This window comes from Pituophis catenifer, unplaced genomic scaffold (genome assembly GCF_029215685.1).
Source record: "Pituophis catenifer annectens isolate HBS135680 unplaced genomic scaffold, rPitCat1.0.hap2 SCAF_2, whole genome shotgun sequence".
In the NCBI taxonomy this organism is placed as follows: Eukaryota; Metazoa; Chordata; class Lepidosauria; order Squamata; family Colubridae; genus Pituophis; species Pituophis catenifer.
The window spans coordinates 183,376,629-183,402,937 of NW_027256882.1; the positions used below are offsets into that span (position 1 = coordinate 183,376,629).

General features: G+C 45.5%; 1 protein-coding gene across 7 annotated transcripts in view; it reads left to right on the forward strand.

Annotated features, from left to right (window-relative positions):
- The window catches only part of PNPLA6 (patatin like phospholipase domain containing 6), a 128,926-nt gene that overhangs the window by 27,234 nt on the left and 75,383 nt on the right, over positions 1-26,309 (forward strand). For all 7 annotated transcript variants that reach the window (XR_011600057.1, XR_011600058.1, XM_070938288.1 and 4 more), the window contains 7 exons: positions 680-808; positions 1,654-1,734; positions 1,939-2,086; positions 2,487-2,570; positions 2,658-2,764; positions 2,969-3,160; positions 23,593-23,670. Coding sequence is in view for 5 of the 7 variants with exons in the window: in XM_070938288.1 (XP_070794389.1) it covers positions 680-808; positions 1,654-1,734; positions 1,939-2,086; positions 2,487-2,570; positions 2,658-2,764; positions 2,969-3,160; positions 23,593-23,670 (819 nt within the window). In the remaining 2 variants the exon portion in view is untranslated. The remainder of the gene's footprint in view (positions 1-679; positions 809-1,653; positions 1,735-1,938; positions 2,087-2,486; positions 2,571-2,657; positions 2,765-2,968; positions 3,161-23,592; positions 23,671-26,309) is intronic.

Consider the following 26,309-nt stretch of genomic DNA (forward strand, 5'->3'; position numbering starts at 1 on the left):
TACAATGTGAAAATCAGACTTTAAAATGTGAACCTGATGAATGTTTTTCCTTCTATAACTATAACACCTATTCCCTCTGGTCATATACACTTAGCCTTAGTAGGAGGCCTCTTGACCCAATCCTCTGTTTCTACCATCTCAGACACACAAGATAAAGCTTGATTTGCTGCTGAATCCTCCAAGTACTGGTCAAATCACTCCATAAAACTAATAAAATGTAAATAATCAAAGGAGCCTAGTAGTCCCTCTTCTGACTAACAAATGTTATTTAAAGGCATAAGCTTTTGTGAGCTGCAACTCATCTTCTGATACAATAGAGTACATTTTAAATCAGATTTAAATTGGGATGAGGTAAGGGGAAAGAGAGAGGAAAATAGGTTGGTTATAGAGACGTGGGTTACATGTGAAACAGCTACAACTACTTTATCAATCTGGGTTTTTTTTAATTCTATCAAGCCACTATATGCATTTGATGAAGTGAGCCAAACCTCATGAATATAAGATATAACTCATTTAATAAGATTTGTTAGTTGGAAAAGGGGCTTCTGGATTCCCTGTAAATTTTTGTTACCATAGACTAACACAGCTCTCCTTTTACATGCTATACATGTAACTAGCGGATCAGAAAGAACTACAGTTATAGCACTTAAATCTCTCCGGTGGGGTGTGTGTCCAACAGGGTCACCAACGGCCATATCGGACAGTGTCTGCACGGGTAGCTGAAGACTCCACTGTGCTGCGGTTGCCGGTGGAAGCCTTCTCAGCGGTCTTTGAGAAGTATCCTGAGAGCTTGGTTCGGGTGGTTCAGGTGAATTTCCAGCATGCTCTGCCACTGTTCTTTCTCCTTTTACGCATCTCCTTTCTGTGTTTTTCTGCTGGGTTTGGTCTGTGTAAGCTTTTGGACGTCAGCAGAAGCAGGAAATAGTTAAGCACACAATCAAGCAAATTTGCATCATTGCAAACATAATCTTTCATAGCTTCTCTACAATGTTTTTACTTGATTTGAACTTCTGAAACAAACACCTAGGAACTAATGTTGCCATACATATCTCTAAATACAGTTTTGTGGCACCATTAAATTTAGAATAGAGCCTTGGTGGCGCAGGAGATTAAAGTGCTGTTAAGTAACACCAGCTGCCTGCAATTACTGCAAGTTCAAATCTCACCAGGCTCAAGGTTGACTCAGCCTTCCATCCTTTCAAGGTAGGTAAAATGAGGACCCAGATTGTGGGGGCAATAAGCTGATTTGGTATAAAAAAGAACACTGCTTGGGGGGGCCGAAAGCCCTACTAAGCAGGTATATACAAAAAGTATCAAGGCTATTGCTTAACGCATTGTAAACTACCCTGAGTCTCTGGAGAAGGGCGGCATATAAATTGAACCAATAAATAAATAAATACTGCATTAAAAGATGTTAAAAGAGCCTAGAATCCCTATGTACCCACCAACGAGCTAAGTCCAACCTCCCTTGAATTTTGTTGATCCTTATCTAACTCCAAGCATGTGCTAACTGTTAGTTGAAAAGATTCCTGTACATAGGCATGAGTAGCAATAAATCAGTTTAATTGGACCTTCAGGTTTTGCACTTGACATACGCAGACACATGTTGGGTAACTGTCTGTTAACCAGCCACTTTGCTGTTTCCAATTACAGATCATAATGGTTCGTCTTCAAAGAGTCACCTTCTTGGCCTTGCACAACTATCTGGGCCTGACAAATGAGCTTTTCAGTCATGTAAGTCATAACCTCTGACTAAATTAAACCTTGCCCTCTTAACGTGGGAATTGACAGTAGCCTTTGAGCATTGAAGAATTCACTTTCCTCACTGCTGATTAATCATAGAGGGTGCGTTTCCCAGCACAAGTAATTTGGGCAAGAGAACTGCTCTGTGCTTCCCACCTTCTTGTGTAATGGATGTGGTGTGTTTCCCATCCCCAGGAAATGCAGCCATTGAGGCTTTTTCCCCAGTCGAGTCACCCCTCACGCACAAGTCCTGTCTGGCACAGCAAACGCATAATTAGTGCTTCCTCTGTTGAGGACACAAAGGATAGTACTGGAAGGCAACCAGATGCCTCTAAAGATCAAGGTAAGTTGTCTGCCCTAGGAGCAAAACCTGGCATTTGCTACAAGGTGTGAGTTGAGTTTGGCCTCCAGTGCAATCCATTTCATTCTGTCTCTTGCCTTGACTCGCTTACGAAGTATGACTTCAATTTCTTCTGTCTAGTGATGTCCTCTAATAATAATATTGCAGAAGTAATGCACCAGATGCTACTACTAGAAACTAAGATCAGATCAACCCAGAGTATAAAACCTCAGTTGTCCTCAGCCACCAACTAAGTATTTTCACTGTTCTTTTCTGCCAGAGGTTTCCTTGGGTACAGTTTTGCATTCCTTATGCAAGTATTGCTTATGGATTCCTTCCAAGGTATGGGAAAGTCAAATGTTCACATTTTTACTGTATGAATGACAGCCTTGTATACTTTTAGGTGATCCCTTGAAATCAGGTTTATTAGAACCCCCTGTTCCTCCTCTGTTGAGCCGTTGTATTTCCATGCCAGTTGACATTTCAGGTATGTCTCTTTTTGGCCCATTCTCCCACTTTGTTTGATTCTTTGGGTAATCCAGTTGATTATCTCTGTGCTCTCTTTCTCACTCAGGAATTCCGAAGGGCCCAAGGTCTGACTTTGATATGGCCTATGAGCGAGGCCGCATCTCAGTTTCTCTTCAGGAAAACAGTACAGTTGCATTGGATGGCTTTGCTCGAGTAAGTTTTTGCCAAGGGGGATGGGAGCATGTCAGCTTTGATATTTGTCATTTTCTTATAGGTTTTTAGATACAATTAGAAGGGATAGAAGTGAGGCTGCCTTTTGGAAAGGAGATATTCCTGCCTTTGTGAAATCTTTCCTGTAGCCAATCTCTTGCTTTTTAGGCCTTCATGAGTTGCTTCTACCTTTTCTATTTTTAACAGTCAGCTTCCCAAGACTCCCGCGAACAAAAGTCTGTAACGGTGGAAGAACAGCCATCAGGCATCTACCATTACAACTATTGTGAGGATGATTCAGCAACTGGCAATTGCCCATTTGGACCATACCAGGGCCGCCAGACCAGTGCCATTTTTGAGGCTGCCAAACGGGAACTGATCAAACTCATGAAAATTGAGGTAGAGTGATACAGGAAGAGTTTTCTGGTAATCAGTGGCTCGGGAGGGGAGGGTTCTCCCTTGCTATTCTCTTCATTTCTCAGCTAGTTCAGAAGCTGGCGGTGTTCAGTGCTTGGGTCGTCTTTACTTCCTTCTCAACAGGAAGGACCTTGAAGTTCTAGTCCAACTGTCTATCCACAGCAGGAGATCCTAAAGCATTCTGGACAAATGATTGTCCAGTCTCTGCTTCAAAACCTCCAGTTATAGAGCACCCACAACTTCCAGGGGCAAGTTGTTCCATCGATTAATTGTTCTCACTGTTAGGAAATTTCTCATTAGTTCTAGGTTGGATCTCTTTATATGATCTTCCATCCATTACTTGTCCTGCCCTCTGGTGCTTTGAAGAATAAGTTGACTCCCATTTCTCTGTGACAGCCCCTCAAGTACTGGAAGACTGCTACATACTACCCCAGTCCTTCTCTTTGTTAGACTAGACATACCTAGTTCCCTCGCTTGTTCATCATATGATTTAGCCTCTCTATTCCCTTAATCATCCCTGTTGTTCTTCTCTGCACTCTTTCTATTTTGTATAAACATTTTCTATGAGCCAGAGCAAAACAAAACAGAGCTGTCCTTTACTTCCAAATCCTTTTCAGTTATCATGGCCCAGAATATTTTTCATGGCATTTCAAGACAACACTTTGATTGTGCCAGTGCTCTGCTTTGTTTATGAGTTTTATGGACAAGAGAATTTACAATCCTGTCCGCCTTTTGTCCTCTCACCAGTTTTGATATTTTTCTTCCATTCATTGTAAGAAAACTTTCCTTTTAACTAAAAGTGCTAGAAGTCCTTTTGAAACCATCTTCAGTTTTACTGCACTTTGTACTCTACAATATTCGTAAGGTTTGTCTTGCAAGAGTCCTATTTAGTCTTAATCCCTTTTTTTCATAAAAGGACAATGGAGGTCAAGAGGTAATAGTTGTTCCGAGACATATAGAAATTGCTTCAGAATGCTGCTTTGTGATGGTTATTGTATGCTGGGAGTAGAGTTATAAAGCAGTGTGTGTATTTGTGCAGGTCATTTACAGAGATATGGAGTCATACTCTAATGCATGAACTCCTTACTTGCTCATAGAGCAGTGGTTCTCAACCTTCCTAATACCACGACCCTTTAATACAGTTCCTCATGTTGTGGTGACCCCCAACCATAAAATTATTCCTAAATCCATTGAAAATATGTGTTTTCTGATGATCTTAGGTGACCCCTGTGAAAGGGTCATTCGACCCCCAAAGGGGTCCCGACCCACAGGTTGAGAACCACTGTCATAGAGTGTGCAAAGTTTCTGTATGGAAAACTTCTATAAAAGTAATGCCATGCAGAAGCTTCTATATTACAAGTAGTCCTCACTTAACAACCTCAAATGGGACTGTCAGCTCTGACATGGTGACATGGTTGTTAAACAAGTTAAACAAGATATCACATTACTGATACTTGCAATTTTATTGCTGGCTTCTCCACTCTAATTGTCAGAAGCGTGCAAATGGTAATCGCATGACTGTGGGACACTGCAGTGATCATAAGTGTACAAATCTCAATCTTGTAACTTAGTGAATGATGCAACAATCATAAGTGTGAGGAATGCTTGTATAGTTATGTTTTCAGCATCTCCGTAACTTTGATCACTCACTCCTTTGACTTGACTTCCGTACCACCACACCTCGTCGCAGGGAGGCAGAACCGACAAGGTGGTTCCGCCCCAGGCGCCTGATGGATCTGGATAGGTTCCTGATGGAGCTTGGGCCATTCCCTGAGGCTCTGGCACACGACTCGGCTGAAGAACTGGTGGCCGCCTGGGATAGGGCGGCCGCTGGAGCTTTGGACCGTGTCGTGCCTTTGCGGCCTCTGACCCAGTGCCGATCCCAGGTGGCTCCCTGGTTCTCTGAGTAGCTGAGGGAGATGAAGCGCCGGAAAAGACGCCTGGAGAGCGACCGGAGGGCCAGCCGCTCCGAATCTGACCGAACACTGGTGAGGTCTCATATTAAGATCTACCTAGTGGCGATAAGAGCGGCAAAATCTAACTATTTTTCTGCTTTTATCGGGTCTGCAGAGAACCGCCCAGCAGCCCTGTTTAGGGTGACCCGCTCCCTCCTTCATCTGGGAGCAAGGGAAGACCCCTTGCAGGGCAGGGTTGAGGATTTTGTGCAATTCCTGCATGACAAAGTCACTCAGATTCGGGAAGGCCTGGACTCAGATTGGGTAGATCCAGATGGGGTGACGGAGGTGAGTCTTGTGAATGTTATCTGGGAGGGGTTTGACCCTGTGACTCCCGAGGACGTGGACAGGATTCTGGGTAGGCTTAGCACTGCCACATGTTTATTGGACCCGTGTCCCTCCTGGTTGGTGCTGGCCTCCTGGGCGGTTACACGAGGCTGGCTCCAGGGGATTATTAATGCTTCTTTGAGTGAGAGTTTCTTCCCTACCTCTCTGAAAGAGGCGGTGGTGAAGTCCCTCCTCAAGAAGCCTTCCCTGGACCTGGCTGTACAAGCGAACTTTGTTGCGAAGGTTGTTGAGAGTGTGGTGGCGCGACAACTTCCCCAGTACTTTTTACTTTTACTTTTATTTAATTTGTATACCGCCCTTCTCCCGAAGGACTCAGGGCGGTGAACAGCCAACAATAAAATACATACATACAAAATTTAAAAAACAGAACTAAAATCGAATTAAATAATTTGGCCCAGACAGATTAAAACCCCAATCAATTTAAAACAGATTTAAAATTTGAGAATTAAAAGATATTAAAAATATTAAAATATTAAAATTGTTTAAAAATTGTTTAAAAAGAGGGAGAAAGTTAGGCCAGGCCCACCTGGTGAAATAAAAAGGTCTTTAGAGCGCGGCAGAAGGTGCGCAGATCCAGGATCCTCCGTATTTTATTTATTTTATTTTTATTTTATTTTTGAATTTGTATACCGCCCTTCTCCCTGAGGACTCAGGGCTGTGAACAGCCAAATAAAAACATCAAATACAAATATTAAAATACAGTTAAAAATATATATATAAATTTGGCCCCATTAATTAAAACAATAAACAAAACAATTAAAAACACTTAAAAAGAATTAGGCCAGCCCGGCTTGTTGGAAAAGGAAGGTTTTAAGGGCACGGCGGAAGGCACTGAGGTCATGGATTCTCCTTATCTCTGGGGGCAGCTGATTCCAGAGGGTGGGAGCCCCCACAGAGAAGGCCCTCCCCCTGGGGGTCACCAGCCTGCATTGTTTGGCTGATGGCACCCCGAGGAGGCCCTCTCTGTGGGAGCGCACGGGTCGATGGGAGGTCGTCGGTGGCAGCAGGCGGTCTCGGAGATAGCTAGGCCCTATGCCATGGAGCGCTTTAAAGGTGATAACCAACACCTTGAAGCGCACCCGGAAGACCACTGGGAGCCAGTGCAGCTCGCGCAGGAGCGGTGTTACATGGGAGCGCCATGCTGCTCCCGTCACTACCCGCGCTGCTGCGTTCTGGACCAGTTGGAGCCTCCGGGTGCTCTTCAAGGGGAGCCCCATGTAGAGAGCGTTACAGTAATCAAGGCGAGAGGTCACGAGGGCATGAGTGACTGTGCACAGGGAATCCCGATCAAGAAAGGGCCGCAACTGGCGGATCAGGCGAACCTGATAAAAGGTCCCCCTGGTTACAGCCGTCAGATGTTCCTCCAAGGACAGCTGCGTATCCAGGAGGACTCCCAGATTGCGAGCCCTCTCTGTGGGGGCCAAAGACTCGCCCCCAATAGTCAGTGATGGAGTCAACTGACTATATCGGGATGCCGGGAACCACAGCCACTCAGTCTTGGAAGGGTTGAGCCTGAGCCTGTTCCTCCCCATCCAGATCCGTACAGCCTCCAGGCACTGGGACATCACTTCAAGGGCATCATTGGGGTGGCCTGGGGTGGAGATGTACAGCTGAGTATCATCAGCGTACTGATGGTATCTCACCCCAAAGCCACGGATGATCTCGTCCAGCGGCTTCACATAAATGTTGAACAGGAGGGGCGAGAGGACCGACCCCTGAGGCACTCCACATATAAGAGGCCTCGAGGTCGACCTCTGCCCCCCTGCCCCCCTATCTCTGGGGGGAGCTCGTTCCAGATAGTAGGTGCCCCCACAGAGAAGGCTCTCCCCCTGGGGGCTGCCAGTCGACATTGTTTGGCCGATGGCACCCGGAGGAGCCCCTCTGTATGAGAGCGTACCGGCCGGTGGGAGGCTATTGGTGGTAGTAGGCGGTCCCGCAAGTACCCAGGTCCTGAGCCATGGAGCACTTTAAAGGTGGTAACCAAAACCTTGAAGCACACCCGGAAGACCACCGGGAGCCAGTGCAGCTCGCGCAGGAGGGGTGTTACATGGGAGCGCCATGTCGCATTTCTCTGTTCTTACAGCAGAGACTGCTGGAATTGCCAACTCTAAGCAATGTGATCACATGCTTTACAATCTCATTCATTAGTGACAGAAATTCCAAACCAAATTACCATGGGACCATTGTTAAGCAAGGACTACCTATACTGCAAATGAATTCTAGTACTAGTAAATTACCTGTTCTCCATAGTGGTGGAGATAGCATCCAGGAATGGGTTGTCCTTGTCTGTTCAGTTGATTGGACTGAGTCTGTCAAAGTTGTAATGTCCCACCTTTGTTGCTAGAGCTTCCCAGCTTTTGACTCAGTCCTTTAGCCTGGACAGACATGTCGAAAGGTTTCTCTTCTGACTAGGATTATTCCTGGATGCTTCTTCACTACTAAATAGGAACTTGTCTGGACATTTCTTCCAAGTAGGAAGAACATTGTGAGTTTAAGCAGCAGACTCCCATTTGTGATAGAGTCACTGGAGACTTCCCAACGGTGAGGGCTTTGGCTCCAGCCGTTGGAGGGGCGTCTCTGCTGTCAGGCTAGTGACAGTCTCCTGTCAGTTAGCCATTCTGCTGTCTGTTGAGCTGCAGGTGCTTCAGACATGCTGTGGAGTCTCGCGCTCCCATTTAATTGCAGCAGGGATAGTTGGACAGAGGAGCTCCGCACTCCCAGTTGTCAGCGGGGAAACGAGGTTTGTGGAGTTTCACGCTCCTGCATTGGGCGAGTTGGGTGGCCATTTCAAAACCAGAATAGTTACTGCACCGCCCAACGATTCAAAGGAACTTAGTGGTGGAGTTTCGCACTCCCATTTGCCAACCTGCATATCTGGTAGTCGCCCAGTACTCCCCACCGCATTAGGCAACGGTGATTTGGAGAGAATTGTGTGTTTTTTTCCCCCCAAAATTTTTTTTTATTTTTTTTTTTAAACATAAAACATAAAATACATCTTTTTACAACAAGGGTTTGGTCCGGCATAAAATGAGTACAATTATTCACATTCCCTCAATCAATTTTGTTCCAAATTTTATCCATTTACATCTTTAAAAAAAAAAGAAAAAAGAAAAAAAATCTTATTCTAAACATTTATCATTCTACTATTACACCCAAAATTCTAAACAATAAACACTGTTCTAAATCTTTATCATTTTAACAATCAATATTTCATATATATTCCTTAATTCTAAGACCCATTACCTCAAATCTATATTTTACTTCTCTTAAATGACATCTAATATCCATAATCTTGACAAAAAGTATTTCCTCCTCTCTTAAAGTCATTTCATAAACAATCAACATTTCCTTCTATAGTTTGTTACTTCCACAATACTTTATTTTATTTACTTCAAGTTTATTCTCATATTTTATTGAATCTAATTTTTAACTGGTTCATAGTTTAAATATCTATTTCCCAGCTGTATTTTCCAATGCTCCTGTCTGTATTTATTTAAACTGGTTCACAGTTTAGCTACTATTCTCCAGTAAAATCTCTTCCACTTCCTCCTAAATTTATTTTTTAGCTCGTTCGCGTCTTAATCAGCTGCTTTCCAGCAATGCTTTCCTCCACTCCTTATCTTAATTATTTTAGCTGGTTCACAGTACAATTTTAACTGCACACCAACCTTCTCCTTAACTCCTCCGAAATCTATTATAAAACTGGTTCACAACTCAAGTAGTTGCCTTCCAGCAATGCTTTCCTCCACTCCTACCCCTATTTTTAACTGGTTCACAACTTTATTTCAATTGATCCCCAGGTATAGTCTCCTCCACTCCTAACTTTTTATTTTTGGCTAGTTCACAGTTTTGCTTTAACTGTTACCCAGCGTATGCTTTCCTCCACTCCTAACTCAGTATTTTTGCTGGTTCACAGCTTTGCTTTAACTGTTTTCCAGCACATGCTTTCCTCCACTCCTAATTCTTATTTTTATTTTTAACTGGTTCCCAGTTTACTTTAACTGTTCTCCAGTATGATGCTTTCCTCCACTTCTACCTTATTTGTAAAACTGGGTCGCAGCATTGCTTTCACTGATCTCCAGAATCATGCTTTCCTCCATTCCTAAATTCATTTATTTAACTAATTCATAACATTTATCTCTTATTCAGTTGTTTAGCTCCAAATTACTTCGGAGTGTGTTACCAATATTATTTTCCAGTCTATTCTCCTCCACATCTCTTACCAATTTAAGATAAAAGTATATTTCAATAAATATCTTATCGCCTATTCTCTCTTAAGTTTTCTCCCATTCCATGCTTATTTCTTATTTTCAATAGGAAACATTTTGAAACACTTTAAGATCAATTTTTTATGGTTCTTAATTCTATAAATAATTTTTTTTAACATCCAACGCCTTTTAAGGTAAACATTTTCTTCCAAATTATTAAATCTGTAGGTAGTGCTAGTTAAAATTCAAAATTTAAAAAGGCATTGGAACATCCAAAAAACATGTTTTTCTTCAATCATTTATGCTCTTATTTCTTAATCAAATTGTTTATATATTTATATGAGAATAATAATAGAAAAAAGGAGAGAGTAATAGCAATAATAATAATTACAATAAAAGAAATGCAAAAAAATAAGGCAACACTAAAAAAGAAAAAGGAAAAAGGAAGAGAGTAGAAATATAACAAAAGAAGTCAAATGGATTAAAAAAGAAAATAGAGTGGGGAAAAGAAACAAAGAGAAAGATACTAAAAGAAAGAAATAGAGAGCATAGAGAAGGGGGGAAAAAGTATCTCCTAGCATTATTCAACCACCCAGAAACTGTTACATTAATTTAAATCAAAATATAGTATTTTGTTGTCTTGTTACATAATATATTCCATTATTCCTTTCTCCAGTCTGTCCAAATATGTATCTTTTCCATTTCAATGTCATCAAAGTTATGAGTTCTACAAATTTAATTCTGAAGCTATTCCATATATGGTATCATCATGTCCTTCTTCTATTGCCACACCCTTCTTTTGTTGCCACATTTATTAGTTCAATTTTCATTGTTCCATTTAATTTCTTCTTTCTAATCTTCAATAAATCCTCCAGTGAACAGATTATGTATCTTAAGTCAAGTTCTCTGAATCTTTTCCTCAGAATAGTCAAGTTTAAATAACAAGCAACAAAGTTTCTCTTTTCAAATAACAAGCAGCCTGGAATTTACACTTTCACTTTTCAGCTGGCAACCATTTTATCCGTCTCCGTTTGTCTTTTTCCTTTGCTTTTGAAGACTTAATTATTTCCTCTTCTCCTTCCTCTCTCCCAAACATAGTCCAATCTCATTTATCCACCAAAAAGTAAAGAAAAAATATATCCAGATAGTCAAACATTTCCAAAAAGTCAGTAATTTATGTTATCCATCAACAGGTCTTTTATCTTTGGGCCCCAATAGTTCTCAGCCGCTGTAAAGGCTGGGGCAGACTAATTGTAATTCAGCGTTTGTGGGCAGTTCCTGCCTGGGTTGATGTCCACTCACCCGGCATGCAAACTCCCAGCTCCACTCTCCGCTTCTCCTCTTCTCCTCCTGCACATTCTTGTATCCTGGTTGCCACAGTCTCAGGGCAGCCATCATGGCCGCCGTTCCACTGCCGCCAGTGCAGAGGGCAAGCCTCCGGCTCCCAGGAACCTGCCCGTTCCTCTCGGCCGTCCGAGGGGTCCCTCTCTATCCCCCTGTCCCTACAGGACAGGGTAGGTCCAAAGACCTACCGGCGGGGGCTTGGCAGATAGAGTTTTCGCGGGGCTCCGAAGAGCCCACTAATTCCCCGTCTGTATCCCGAGGGCGCAAACCGGAAGACCCGATTTGGAGAGAATTGTTGAGATCCGTAGTTCTTTGCGATTCTTGAAACTTCAGCATTTCAAAAGGAACCTTTTATTGAAAGAGAGTGATTGCAGGACAAAGGAAGGCAGAATCTAAAGTCCCCCTCAGGCAATACAGTTAGGATAAAGTAGTTAGAAACCCCTCTTCTCAGTCCGAGGTTGAATGAGCCAACCCACAGGTGCAAAAATGTTGTTAGAATGGCCTGAGAAAGAGATAAGCTATTCCCAGGCTTGTCTTGCAGGAAGCTTCAGGGCTGAGACAAAACACATGGCCCCCTTATTACATTCCCCCAAAGGTAAATCAAGCTTAGGGCACATAGGTGCCAGGATAAAGGCTATAAAGTAGGGTGATACAGGATGTATGGGAAATAGGAAGAGAGCAATAAGCTAATCAATCTATCCAGGCCCCCTCCCCACAGGAATGGCAGTTTCATGATACGGATGTGGCATGCTGCCCCCCTTAGAAAAAGGGGAAATCCACCTGTAAAGAAACAGAAAGAAAAATATAACCGTGAGTTAGTTGGGATTTTTAGGGTATTTCAAGTGGAATTTTTTCAGTAATGTGGGGACTCTGACATGTTTTTTAGCTATGCTCTTGTTCTGGGAGGCGGGTAAATGCTTCCAGGCTACCAGGTATTGCGTGGAGCTGTGATGTGTGCGGGACTCTAGGATTTCTTTAATCTCAAAATGCTGACCCCCTTCACCATAACAGGCATAGGAGGGGTGGCTGCTGGTGGCCTTAGAGGGGAGGTAATTTCTGGTTTCAGTAAGCTGCAGTGAAACACTGAGTGGACTTATCTGAGTGGACTTAGGGAGTAGTAACTCTACTGTTACTGGATTGATGACTGGTGATAGGGAAAGGTTCTATGAATTTGGGTCCCAATTTCTTTGAGGGTTCTAGGGACTGTAGGAATTTAGTGGATAAATAGATCTTATCTCCTATTTTGAAAAGCTTTGTCTCTGCCCTTTTCTTGTCAGTTTGAGCTTTAAAGGCAGCCCTAGCCTCACTTAGAGCCAGTTTTACTACTGGCCATGTGTTTTGCAGGTTTTGTATCCACTCCTTAATGAAGGGTATGGTTGGTTCTTCTACTGGTAGTTCTGGCATTTGGGTGAAATCTTGACCTGTTGCCACTCGAAATGGGGTGTACACCACTTCTGCAAAAGCCAGGAGGTCAGTCCAGTTATCTTGCTGATAGTTAATAAAGCATCTTAAGTATTGTTCTAGAACACCATTGGTTCTCTCTGCTGATCAGTTACTAGCTGGATCGTGGGAGGAGCTTAAGCCCTGGGCGGTCCCCAGTACGCTGAGGAATGCCCTCCAGAACTTTGAAGTTAATTGGACCCCCCAGTCAGATATTATCCTTTGCAAGGGCCCATGTAGTTGGTAGATTTGTTGTAGAAACATTTTGGCAAGTGCCTTGGCTGTGGGGATTTTATCCCTTTTTGGCAAGGGATAAAATGGGACTGTTTGGAAAACAGGTCCGTTACAACCCAAATGACAGTATTTCCCCCCCACCCCCACTTTCTGGCAGCTCAACAATAAAACCCATAGAGATCTCTCTCCAGGGTGCTGAAGGCTCAACTACTGTCTATAAGAGTCCAGGGGTCTTCTTTTTGCTGCTGCGCAGATGGGGCAGCTAGTCACGTAGCTTTCTATGTCTTTTTTTGAGGGATGGCCACTAGAACTGACGTTTGATGAGGTGCAGAGTTTTCACAAGGCCAAAGTGGCCAGTAGCTTGGAGTCGTGGCACACTTTCATGAGAGGAAGTTTCTGGCTGGCAGGGACATACAGTTTCCCTCCCACCCAAGCCAAGTCATCTTTAAGGAAGCAGGTGTTTTTGTGAGCTTGGAACCATTCATCATTAAGCAGGGTTTGCTTAAATGCTTGAGTGGTGGCATTGTCCGTGGGGAGGTCTTGTTTAGCTTGCGCTCTTGTTATCACCTTGGCTCCCAGCTGGGAGGCTGGGAGCAGGGGTTTGATTACTTAGGATTTTTTGCTATTGTATTGTGGTTTTCTAGATAGTGCATCTGTCAAAAGGTTTTTCCCCCCAGAAAAATATTTGAGGGTGAAATCAAATTGTTTGAAGTATTGAGCCCAGCATACTTGTTTTGGGGAGAGTTTCTGTGGGGTCTTAAGGGCCTCCAGGTTTTTGTGATCAGTCCAAACTTCAAAAGGGATTTTATTTCCCTCTAGGAAGTGTCTCCAAGTGAGGACAGCCCAACGCACTGCATATGCCTCCCTTTCCCAGAGAGCCCATCTCTGTTCAGTGTTGGTTAATTTTTTAGATGTGTATGCACAGGGCTGGAGTTGGTCCTGCTCATTTTCTTGGAGTAAAATGGTGCCAATGGCCACATTACTGGCATCTGCTTGTATGATAAAAGGTTTTTCTGGGTCTGGGTATTTTAGGATGGGCTCGGCTGAGAACAGTCGCTTCAATTTATCGAATGCCACTTGGCATTCCATGGTCCAGTTTAGTGGGTGTTCGGGTTTTGGCTTGTCTCCCCTCTTTTCGTTTTCAAAAGATTAGTTATGGGCAAACGCTGGGATAAATTGGTGGTAGAAATTTGCAAACCCCAGGAAGCTTTGCAGTTGTGTGCGGGGAGGGGCCCAATCGATCACTGCTTGCACTTTCTGTGGGTCCATCTCCATGTCCTCATGGGATATCTGGTATCCCAGGTAGTCTTATTTTTTCTTGGTAGAATTCGCGTTTAGAAAGTTTTGCGTAAAGCTTTGCTGCATGGAGTTTATTTAGGATCTCCCAGATCAGTTTCATGTGTTCATTTTTCGTTTCGATGTATATTAAAATGTCATCTAAGTACACCAAACCTCCTTTGTATAGGTGCTCATGGAGCACCTCGTATATTAGTTGCATGAAGACAACGGGGGCGCCTTGTAGTCCAAATGGGAGCACTTTGAATTGGTAGCATCCCAAAGGCGTGTTAAAAGCAATTTTCCATTTGTCCCCTTCCCTAATTCTGATTCAGTAATAAGACTCCCTCAAGTCCAGTTTTGAAAAGATTTTTCCTTTAGAGAGGTGGGCTAACATATCTTTCATGAGGGGAAGGGGGTACACATTCTCTACACTTACAGTGTTTAAATTTCTATAGTCCACACATAGGCGCAAGGATCCATTTTTTTCTCTCAGAATAGCACTGGGGGAGCGATTTTTGGTCGGGTTGGTTCAATGAACCCCCTCGACAGGTTTTTATCTATGAAAGCTCTCAGTTCCTTGAGTTCCCTGGGTGACATGCTATACATCTTGGGTTTTGATAGTTTAGCCCCTGGGAGAATTTCAATAGCACAGTCTGTGGGACGGTGCGTGTGGGGGAAACCTTCTTCGCTGAAGACTTCCTCCCCTATGTTTACAGAAGGGTAAACATAGAGCCTTCTTCGCTGAAGACTTCAGCTAGGTCTTTGTACTCCTTAGGGATGCCCTGGGTTGATGTGGCCCTTACAACCAGGGTGGATAAAAATCAATGATTTTTTTAAAAAAAATCAAAAAAATCAGATTTTTTTTATTTAAATCGGATTTTTTGATTTAAATCAGTTTTTTTTTTATTTTTATCGAATTTATTTTAATAAAAAACTTTTGGGGTAAAAATCTATCGTAAGATAGCTTTCTATTTAAGATACATAAATAATGTAGTTTGTTCAGCATGAAATGGAGCTTAGTTATGTAGCATAAGGCTGTATATTCTGCAACACTGGGACTATCGGTGATTCAACAGTGGGTCAAAGGAGTAGCAGAGATGACAGTTGCTCTTTAAAAATTATGATTTAAATCGAGTTGATTTAAATCAAGCCTTTTTACTAGTGATTTAAATCATGATTTAAATTGTGATTTAAATCAACTCAATTTAAATCAAATCCACCCTGCTTGCAACCGCTGCTGTTTCTTTGTTTGGGTCATCCCCAGTTCCTCCCTTCGGCCGTCTGGTCCAGTCACTCCCCACTGAAATCTTAGGGTCTCCTGCTTCCAGTTTACGCTGGGGTTCCATTTTCTCAATCATGTGAGTCCTAGAACTAGCAGCCATTCCATTCCAGGTGCCACAATAAATGTGAGTCTTTCATCATTGGTCCCCATGGCTATATCTAGGGGTTCTGTGGCAAAAATGGCCAGCTCTCCCTCACAACTGATCCATCTAACTGGCAGAATACAATGGGATTTTTTAGTTTTTGTAGGTGGATGCCCCATTTCCCCACCAGGTTTGGGCTAATTAAACACCGGGTGCACCCTGAGTCCAAAAGGGCTGAGTTTTACTCTTTTCCCCTGATTGGGGATGAACAGTCTTAGGGGCAGGGTAAGTGATTCGATCGGATCACTTACCAGTGGGTCATCTTCAAGGTCGCTTTCAGACTGCCCCTGTTCCTCTCTTGGCGGTGCCAGAGTTCCTTTCCCCGGTGTTGCAGGGACGGGGACTCTACTGCCTCTCTACTTCTAAGTGTTCTGTCTTTCCCCTGGGAGGTTGTTTTCACAGGCTTCCCACTTGACAGGCGCTCCAGCTTTCATGTGGGGGTTTTCGAATGGCACTCAGCTGCATGGTGCCCGTCCCTTCTGCACTTGAAGCAGGCAGATGATTTCGGCGTGAGGGCCGTCTGACTTGGATGGCTCTTGCTTCCCCTGGGGTGGGGATCTCTTCCACACTCTCCCCACCCAATACTGGTTTTTGGCCATGTCCATCTCCAGCTCTTCAGCCAGGACGTACCAATCATGCAGGCGGTTTGGGGCCTCTTGGGCTAGGCAGACATTGTAGAGATCATCGTTCAGCCCATCTTTAAACCAGCTCACCAGGATATCTTCTGGCCAGTCTGTGCGGCAGGCAAGGTCTCGGCCACAGGTCAGTGGCTCTGCTTCACGGTTCTTAATGTGGTTGCGGGCTTTGCGATCTGCCAGGGGGTCTTCAAAACACCGGCACAGAGTCATCATGAAACGGTTGAAGTTCTGCAGCTCGATTGCGTCAACATTGTGGAGGGTCACCATCCACCGGGCAGCTGCCCCTTCCAGGGCTAAGATGATGACTCAGACCCGGGTGCACTGGGTTTGGAGATCCTGCCCATATTCTTACATGTAGGTGAGGACGTGCTTCAGGAAGAACCCCAACTGCTGTGGGTCACCATCATACTTCTCTCCAAGGAGGGTGGGGTTCCTCTCCAGTTGCGGGGCTCTGGGTTGGCCGGGGACTTTCGCAGGGGCCTGCGCTGCGCAGGGCAGGTTTGCCAGGATGGCTGCTGCTCCCATTTGGTCGGTGGCTGCTGGATCTGGAGTGGTGGCCTTCCTTCCTCTCGGGCGACAGTCCAATTCTCCTGTGCGCTGCTTGGTGAGTCCAAGCATGGGCATTCAAAGCATCTGATTGGCCAGAGACTGAGTTGGAAAATCTTTGGCCATGCCGCTTTCTGCTGGCCAAGCCTCAGTTTTTTCAACTCAGTTGGCGTAGAGAGACATAGCTGAGTTGTTCTGAGTGGAAAAATTACAATAATTACCAGAAATATTACAATTAAATATTGGATTGTTGGCAATTCATTTTGGAGCTTGCTGGGGAGCCATAGAGAGCGCGCCTTGGTGTAGGCGACACAGGCGGCCAGGTGAAGGTGATCTTGGTGCCGGAGCTTATTTCCTAACAGAAACAACGATTGGCATTTCCAGCAGGCCGCCCCAATTGGAAGCACCGCAGGACCACAGAAAGATGGAGGCTTCGGTCTATCGTGAGTGGGGGCAGCCGGTCAGAGTGCAGAGGAGCTGTGTTGTTGGTTCCGCACTGTTTGGAGGCATTGTCGCATTCTGTGACCATGTTTGTCAGTCTCATGTGTGCAGATAGTTTTGGTGATTTGAAAGAAAGTGCAGAGAAACCATATTGTTGGATTTGCACCAAATTGGCTGGGCAGCTGCTGCGAAGTCTTACTTGCCCATTTTCAAACCATTTTACCGGTTTTGAGGGCTATTTTTCTCTGCTGAGACTTGGAGCTTTATTCCCTTGTAGGACAGCAGCTCAAAGTGGGAGTGTGATCCCACACTCCCACTTGGAATTATTATATTGTTATTAGCAGTCTCCTGATTGCAGCAACAAGAAAAAATGGTGCAGTGTTCTGCCTCACACAGTGGTGATTCAGCCAGTTCTTCCCCCTTAAGGAGATCAGGGGCTTCTGATCCTAGGGGTGCTTGATCTGCTTCTAAAATGCCTATTACCAGAGCCTTGGTAGTACAGTGGTCTAAAGCACCCTGTTATTAAAACCAGCTGCCTGCAATTACTGCAGGTTCGAATCTCGCCAGGCTCAAGGTTGACTCAGCCTTCCATCCTTTCTAAGGTAGGTTAAATGAGGACCCAGATTGTAGGGGCAATAAGCTGACTTTGTATAAATATACAAAAGTATGAAGGCTATTGCTTAACGCATTGTAAGCCGCCCTGAGTCTCCGGAGAAGGGCGGCATATAAATCAAATTTAAAAAAAAAATAAAAAAAAATCTAAGTCTCAATCCCCTAGATCTACATCTGCTGCAGGTGAGAAGGATGCCCAAAGGGGGCAAAGGGCTTTGGAGAAGCAGTTTTCAAAGGCTCAACAGCGAGCAGAGGCAGCTGGAGCTCTACCAATCTCAATATCCAGCAACGTGGCTATTACCTCCAAAATTTTTTCCCTTTGGCACTTCAGCAGGACCAGCTAAATTGGTCTCCTAATGCGGATATAGCATTGCAAAGCCTTAATGCTGCACCACTTGGGGGGGATTTTGTCTCCCTTCCCCGTGTGAACAATTCTGGAGGGTATATTGTTCATAGGCCTTCAGCTCCATCAGCCACCTTTATGCCTACAGCAGCAGGGCTGCGCCCTGACCAAGGCTTGAATCCTGGTTTGTCTCAGGAGTTATCTACTCTGATTGCACAAACTATTTCACAAGGCATAGATTTTGCCCTTCAACAAAGGGGCATTACAGCTCCATTGTCATTAAGATCTTCTCATTTAACAACGCCTCTTCCACAGTTACATTCTGAAGTTAGCCTTGTTCAGGAACCTCCTTCCCCACTTCCTTCCCTACATAGCAAAGTTTCGTTGGGGGGTGAGGACGAAGTGATGGACTATGAATTGTCAGAGGAGGAAGAAGCCTCCCAGGACAAACCAACTTATTCAGGGCTATTGAGACCTAACTTGTTCCAGCCCTTGCTGATAAAAGCAAAAAATACAGCAAATATGGGAGTCACAGGTGATGTAGCGGGGGATCCTTCAGAGCCTCGGTACCCTCAAATCTGTTTATTTACAGAACCAGTGACAAAGCAGGAGGTGATTCCATCCCCTAATTTTTTTCTGGATGTAATTCACAGGCAGTGGAACCAACCAGGGGCCATTCCAGCTCCTAGTGGAATGGATAGAAGGATGTACACTGGAGAACAGGAATTGGAGGATCTTTTGAGGGTTCCATCACTTGATACTCCCTTGGCCAACTTCGCTTCGGCAGCACTTATTCCTTCTGATGCGGCTGAAGGCCTTAAGGCCAAGGACAGGAAAGCAGAACTTTCAGCTCATAAGACCCATCAAGCAGCAGCCTGGGCTATTAGATCAACCATAGCTGCATCCTTTTTTACTAGAACATCACTAATTTGGCTGCATCAACTGCAGGCTAGAGTAGCCCCTGAGGATACCAGACTTCATCAGGATATCTGTAAATTGATCGCCGCAGCAGACGCGACTTTAAACATGGCCAAATTTGCTTCAAGGGCACTGGCATCCAATGTCACCTCTCTAAGACTTTTATGGCTTCACCAATGGCAAGCCGATATGAAGTCAAAGTGTTGTCTGCCTTCTGCTCCATTCAAAGGCGGTAATCCTTTTGGGGAAGTCCTTGACTCTATCCTGGTGGAAAGTAAAGATAAGAGGAAATTCCTCCCCTATGTTTACAGAAGGGTGGAAAGGAGATATACCCCTTTCTATAGAAGGCAGTCCTTTTGGAGTCAGGATGCGGGGTTTGCTTTCCCACCCTACCAAAGACTCTATTCCCAGGGCATGGATATTTCACAGGATAGATCTACCTTTCAGGACAGGGCTAGACTGCCTCAATCAAGATGACCCTTTCGAGGGGCCAGCATCTGGCCTTATCACCATAGCAAGTGATCCTTTTTTGGGGATTCCCATTGCCAGCTGTTTAAGCAGTTTTGCCAGCCAGTGGCAAGAGACCGCTACAGATGCTTGGCCATTACAAACAGGCTTGGGCTCACTTTAGAATTTTGTTCCAATTCCCCTCACATATTCATTCAATGTCCGGTTCCCAGGGACTTCACCAAGTGGTCCCTCATGTAGGCCGAGATCCAGCACTTGCTAGGCGTCAATGTAATAGAGCCAGTGCCTTTAGGCCAAAGGGGTCTTTGATTTTATTCCATCCTTTTTTTCTAGTTTCCAAAAGATCGGGGGGGGGGGGCAGAGAGCCATTTTAAATTTCAAGGAGCTCAATCTGCATATTACTTATAAAAGATTCAAAATGCAATCCCTACATAACATCTTAGGTTGCATTAGAAGGGGAGATCTTTTAACATCTATAGATCTCAAGGAGGCATATCTCCATGTTCCCATTAGATTGTCACACAGGAGGTATCTCAGATTCTCATATGCAGGGCTCCTTTGGCAACATAGGGCTCTGCCTTTTGGCCTTTCCTTGGCCCCAAGAACATTTACCAAGTTACCGGACATTGTAGCAGCTCATCTGAGGGTGACGCCCATGAGGCGGCAATGTTATTTAGGTGACATTTCAATCCAGTCGTCGTCCATGCAACAGGCTCAACTAGACCTGCAGTTTACGATCTGAGCTCTCCAGGACCACGGATTCTCTGTGAACTGGGAGACAAGCCAACTGACACCAGTTACCAGGATCACGCACTTAGGGGCAGTCATAAATACTTAGACATCTCAGGTTTTCCTTTCTCAGGAGCGCAACACCAGCATAAAGTGATGCAGGTCAAAACCTTAAAATCAATTCCCTATTGGGAAAGATGATCTCCTGCCTGTCTCTCATCCCTTGGGCCCGATTCCATTCTCGACCCCTTCAATAGCTTCTGTTGCCCTTACAGCGGTCAGAGCACAACAATTCGGATGCCAAGATCAGGGTGCCCAGCCGGGTGCTCCAGTCTCTGGCCTGGTGGACGTCAGGGGCCATAGAAAAAGGCTGCCTCTTCAAGGAACCTACTCACCTGGTGTTGACCTTGGACGCCAGTCTGTTTGGCTGAGATGCCACCTCCTCTCACAAGTGACCCGTGGCTAGTGGTCTCAAGCGGAGCTGCTCAACGATATCAACTGGCTGGAGCTGAGAGCAGCGCACTTGGCCACCGCCATTTCCAAACCGCATTGGTTCTATTACTGACAGAGAATATTACAGCCAAGGCTCATGTGAACTGACAGGGCAGTCCCCGTTCCAGGGCTTTAATGTGAGAGCCGACAGGATTATGTCTGTGAGTGGAAAAGCACCTGTTCTCACTGCGAGCGGAGCACATCTCCAGTGTATCCAACGCTCAAGCAGACTGACTGAGCAGAATACCATCGATCAGTCCAAATGGTGGCTTCATCCAGACATTTTCCTCCAAATTACAGAGCGGTTCAGAACTCCGACGGTGGATTTCTTTGCAACCCCATTGAACACTCAACTTCCGAGATTTTTCTCCCGGGTTTGGACACCAACGCCCTCTGCTGTCCATGGCCCCAGGCCTGTTGTATGCCTTTCCTCCAACTCCCCTCATACTGAGGGTAGTCAGGAAACTCTTGGAGGAGGAAGTGGAGGTCATTTTGGTGGTGCCTCACTGGTCGGTTTGCAGACCTAGTGGTGCTGTCAATCTCTCACCTGTGAAAATTCCACCTCATAGGATCTCCCTCCGCCAAGGGTCAGTGCAACACCTGGACCCTCAGTGGCTTCAATTGGCCATTTGGCACTTGAAAAGGAGCTCCTGCGAAGAGACCACTTTTCTGGAAAAGTGATTTCGACGATTTTGCCGTCTCGACGGGCATCAACAAACAGGATTTATGATGCCACGTGGGCTTCCTTTGTCGCAGGTGGGATACATCCTAGGGTGCGTAGTTTTTTGTGGGGAGTCTCCAGTTTGTTCCCACCTGCCTTTTATTGTTGCCCAACATGGATCTTTTTGTGGTTTTACAGGGCAATCACGGACCCACCATTTGAGCCATTGGGATCCACCAGCATCAGACTTTTGACCTTCAAAGTTGCCTTTTTCATGGCAATCACATCAGAATATCGGAGCTGGTGGCCCTGTCGGCCCAACAGGATTTATGCATGTTTCATCCAGATTGGGTTGTGCTACGATTGGATCCGACATTTGTCCCCAAAATTAGCACCTGGTTCCACAGGGTGCAAAAGGTCATCTTGCCAGATTTTTTGTCCACTCCCCAGGCATCCGTGGGAACAGTGCTGGCATACTTTGGACGTCCGCAGGGCTCTCCGTATGTACATTAAATGTATGGCTGGGCTCCGGCGGATGGAGTCTCTGTTTGTTTCTTTTCAGCTCAGGGCTATGGCCAAGAAAGTCTTGCCATCTATGATTGGCCGCTTGGCCACTGTCTGCAAGCTTGCATCGCATTGGCCTATGAACATCAGGCCAGGTCCACGCCGGGCCGCATCATGGTACACTTGACTAGGAGCGCAGCCATTATGGCAGCCTGGGCTACGCAAGCCTCAATTTGGAGATCTGCAGAGCGGCGACCTGGGCTACCCCTTCGCCTTTTGTCAAGAATTATAAATGGGATATGTTTGCATCAGCGGAGGAGGAGTTTGGGAGACGAGTGTTGCAACGGGTTCTTCCAGCTGAGAGACCCTGGACCAATCTGTTTCCCACCCATCAAGGGTTTAGCTTGGGTATATCCTATGCTTGGACACACCAAGCAGCGCACAGGAGAAGAGACACTGGACTTACCTGAACGTTCTTTCTATGAGCACTGCAGGTGAGTCCAATCCCACCCTGGTTCTGCTATGGTCCGTGGTCCAGGAGTGGTCGTTTTCATTGAGTTGGCTATGCTCTCTCCAGTACCATCTCTTCATTGAAAAAACTGAGGCTCGGCTGCCAGGAAGAGACGTGGCCAAAGGTTTTCCAACTCAGCCTCTGAGTTGAATACCCATGCTTGCACTCACCTGCAGTGCACATAGAAAGAACGTTCAGGTAAGTCCAACATCTCTTCTCCCCGGACACTCAGGTTCTCAAAAGCCTCCATCACGAATCGCATGACATGTTTTTTGAGTCAATCTGCCAGTTCCTCAGCCAGCTCTTCCTGGTCCGACAAGGCTTCCAGCTCATGTTTCCAGCCTGGTTGCCAACTGTCTCGAGTGAGGGTGATTCCGTTGGTTCTCCTGTCCCAGCTGTCTTTCTTCCCCACCCCAATCAACCACTTGGGCTTCTTGGAGCCTTCCAAGACAGGCTTGAAGTCTTCAAGGGGGCAGATGGAGCTGGCTTCCAGCTGGGTGGTGGTAGAGCATTCACCCTCTCCTTGCTTGCCCCTTTGCTCGGACATGGTTTGTAGGATCCCCTCGGTAGAGCGAATTTGCTTCTCCGGGTTGACCACTTTTGCAGATCCTGCTTTATGTAAGGGTCTGCCTCTCGTCTTCATTCAAGAAAGTAAAGTCTCTTGGAACTTCAGCATTTCAAAAGGAACTTTTTATTGAAAGAGAGTGATTGCAGGACAAAGGAAAGCAGGACCTAAAGTCTCCCTCAGGCAATATAGTTAGGATAAAGTAGTTAGAAACCCCTTTTCTTAGTCTGAGATTGAATGAGCCAATCCACAGATGCGAAGATGTTAGAACGGCCTGCCTGAGAAAGAGAAAAGAAGTTATTCCCAGGCTCGTCTTGCAGGAAGCTTCAGGGCTGAGACAAAACACATGGCCCTCCACCCTTATTACATTCACCCAAAGGTAAATCAAGCTTAGGGCACATAGGTGCCAGGATAAAGGCTATAAAGTAGGGGGACAGGATGTATGGGAAATAGGAAGAGAGCAATAAAATAATAATCCAGGCCCCCTCCCCTCCCCACAGAAATGGCAGTTTCATGATAGGGATCTGACACTTTCTTCAGTGTCGGAACCTTTTTTTTTTAAACCAAGGGGCTGTGAAAACAGCTCTGCCTTGGAACTTTTAGAGAACGATAATATTTAAAACTATAGAGAAGAGACTTAGTTTCCTGACTTTGCTCTTGACTCTGCTCCACAGGGTGTAATTGAGAAGTAATGGATTCAGCTCCTATTCCAAACAGGAAAGATACCTAATAACACTCTGCCATTCTCTCCACAGGATTCATCCTTACTAAATAATCGGGTGCTTTTGCACCATGCCAAGGCAGGAACAGTAATTGCCCGTCAAGGAGATCAAGTAAGTATTTTTTTTCTTTTTTTTTCTTTTTTTTTCTTTTTTTTCTTTTTTGTTTTTTTTATTATTGAAAAGTTTTAAAAAGTTTTACAGACATTTCCCCTTCCCCCTCCCTCCTCCCCTTCAAACCCTCCCCTTCCCCCCCTCCCCCCCACTTCCCAGAGTAAAATACTGGGTATAACATTTGACAATCATAAGCTAACATAAGCTAATTATCTATAGCCTCCTATCCCTCTCTTGAACTTTTAACTCCCCTTTTACTAAACTAAATTTAAGTACTTTATAAAATCTCTCTAATCATTCATAAGCTATTTGAAATTTTTTAGTCCGATATTTGCCTTGAATCCATCTTTTCCATTCTAACATATATTTCTCATTTGAGTGGTCCTTTAGATATGCTGACATTTTCACCATTTCTGCTAAATTTACTACTTTTAATGTCCATTCTTGAATAGTAGATAAATCTTCCTTCTTCCAGTACTGCACCACCAAGAGTCTTGCTGCAGTTATTAAGTTCAAAATCAAATTATTCTCCCAGTAGGCTGCGGAGTGGGTCAGGAGTGGGAACGATCCAGCTGGTCTGCCAATCACTGAGTCGAGTAATTTCGGCCACGCCCTCTCTCGACTCACTTGTCTCCAGTTTCTTCGACTCAGTGGATCTGACCAGTCAAATTTCTGGGTCGTTCTCACTCCTAACTCATTTGACAGATAAGGGATTTCTTCTTAAGCAATTACGTTGTGTGTGCTGGACACTCCAGTTTAAGGCTGGAAACGCCAACGCCGCCGCCACCCCGCCGCCACCACCGGTCACCTTGCCGACGCCCACACAGTGCTCTACAGCTGAACGGTGCTAGCGTGTGGCCGCTCCTCGCATTCAGCGGGCGATTTGAAGCCGAAGATATTACTTTGCCGAGCAGGATCGCAGCGTCTTTCTCGCTTGCCGCTTGCGCCTCTCAGCTGAGGGGCGCGAAACTACAATCGGCGGCACTTCCTCATTCCCTGCTGTCACCATTCGGGTGAAGATCGTATCCCAGGTAACATCCCCTGGGGTCTAATTTGCTGGCATAGCCCGCCCTCAGTGTCGCTGCTCTACTTAGTGACCATTCCAGGCGGGAAGTTATAGCGGCGGCCATTTTGGGAGTCCCGAAGCTCAGCGGCCATTTCTTTGCCCTGACAACGGCTTGCTCAAGGTGGGAAAAATTAGCGGCGGCCATTTTGTGAGCTGGGAGGGCTTAATTCCTTGCGCAGTTATCACAACTTCCCTTTGGGAAATACTTCTTAATTTGCCAAGACTGCTTCTGATTGCGACTAACATACATAATGGCCACTCAGGACCATGATGGCAAGACTCACCATAGCCACAAGGCCACCTCCAAGTCTGCCTCAAGCAAGAGGTCGCACCAGGCCCCCCATAGTGACCTGAAAGACCTCCAACGCAAACAAAAATCACTAGAACAGCATTACCAATTAGCGGAGCAAGATAGGGCTGAACATGCGGTTTCTTCTCCAAGGCTTCAATCTGAGGATATAGACCAGGAGAATGAAGGAGACTTAGACTTATCGGGGGCCCTTTCTCCGGAAAGATCACAACATCATTCCGCTAAATCTTCACCTTCCAAAGGTCAGTCTAAAGGGGATCCTTTTGACTGCTCAGTGGTGCCCCGCAAGCCTCCAGCTTCTCCTCCAGCGTGCATTTCTGATTCGTTGGCACTAGAAAGCCTTCCGGCTTCGGTGCAGCATCTGATTGCCAGTGCCATTTCTCATGGGATTGCAGCGGGTATTAAACAACACCGTTCTAATTCCGTTGTTTCAGAGAGCCTACACTCCAGGAGAACCCGCATTTCTCCATCAGCGAGCCTCACTGGGTCTCCTGACCGCTCGCCCACAAGGTCAAAGGACAGTACTGACCTGGGTTTGGAGGATGAGCCGCAGAGAGATACGGAGCTATCTGATGATGATGGTGCTCCGCCAGATGTCCCTGCCTTCACGGGACTTTTCCCACAAAGCCTGTTCAAATCTCTTCTGCGTAAAGCCAAGATAACATCGGGCTTAGTAGACCAAACGTCTACTCCTACTTCTTCATCTGCTGGACAGGGCATATTCACTGAACCAGTGGCCGAGCAATACTTTGTCCCAGCACCAAAATTATTCACCGACGTGGTTCAGAAACAACTGTCAAGCCCAGCATCTTTACCGACATCGAGTGGCACGGATCGTCGCAATTACAACATGGATCCGGCGCTCACTAACCTTCTGCAGGTACCTTCGATAGATGGCCCTGTGGCCGCCCTTGCATCTCCATCCCCTTATGTATCTGGCGATGCCTCTGAAGGCCTTAAGCCTGAGGGAAAAAAATTTGATTTGTCCTTCAAGAAGGCGCACCAAGCTTCCGCTTGGGCAATACAGGCCGCTTCAGCAGCCTCATTCTTTTCCCGGTCATCTCTATTGTGGCTCCAGCAACTCCAAGATTCTCATGAGGTCTGGGTTCATCAGGACCTCAATAAAATAATTGCAGCCACACAAGTTTGTATCTGATGCCACGCTCAATGCGTCTAAATACGCTTCTAGAGCACTGGCGGCTTCAATTACCTCACGGCGACTGTTATGGTTGCGCCAGTGACCGGCTGATCTCAAGGCCAAGT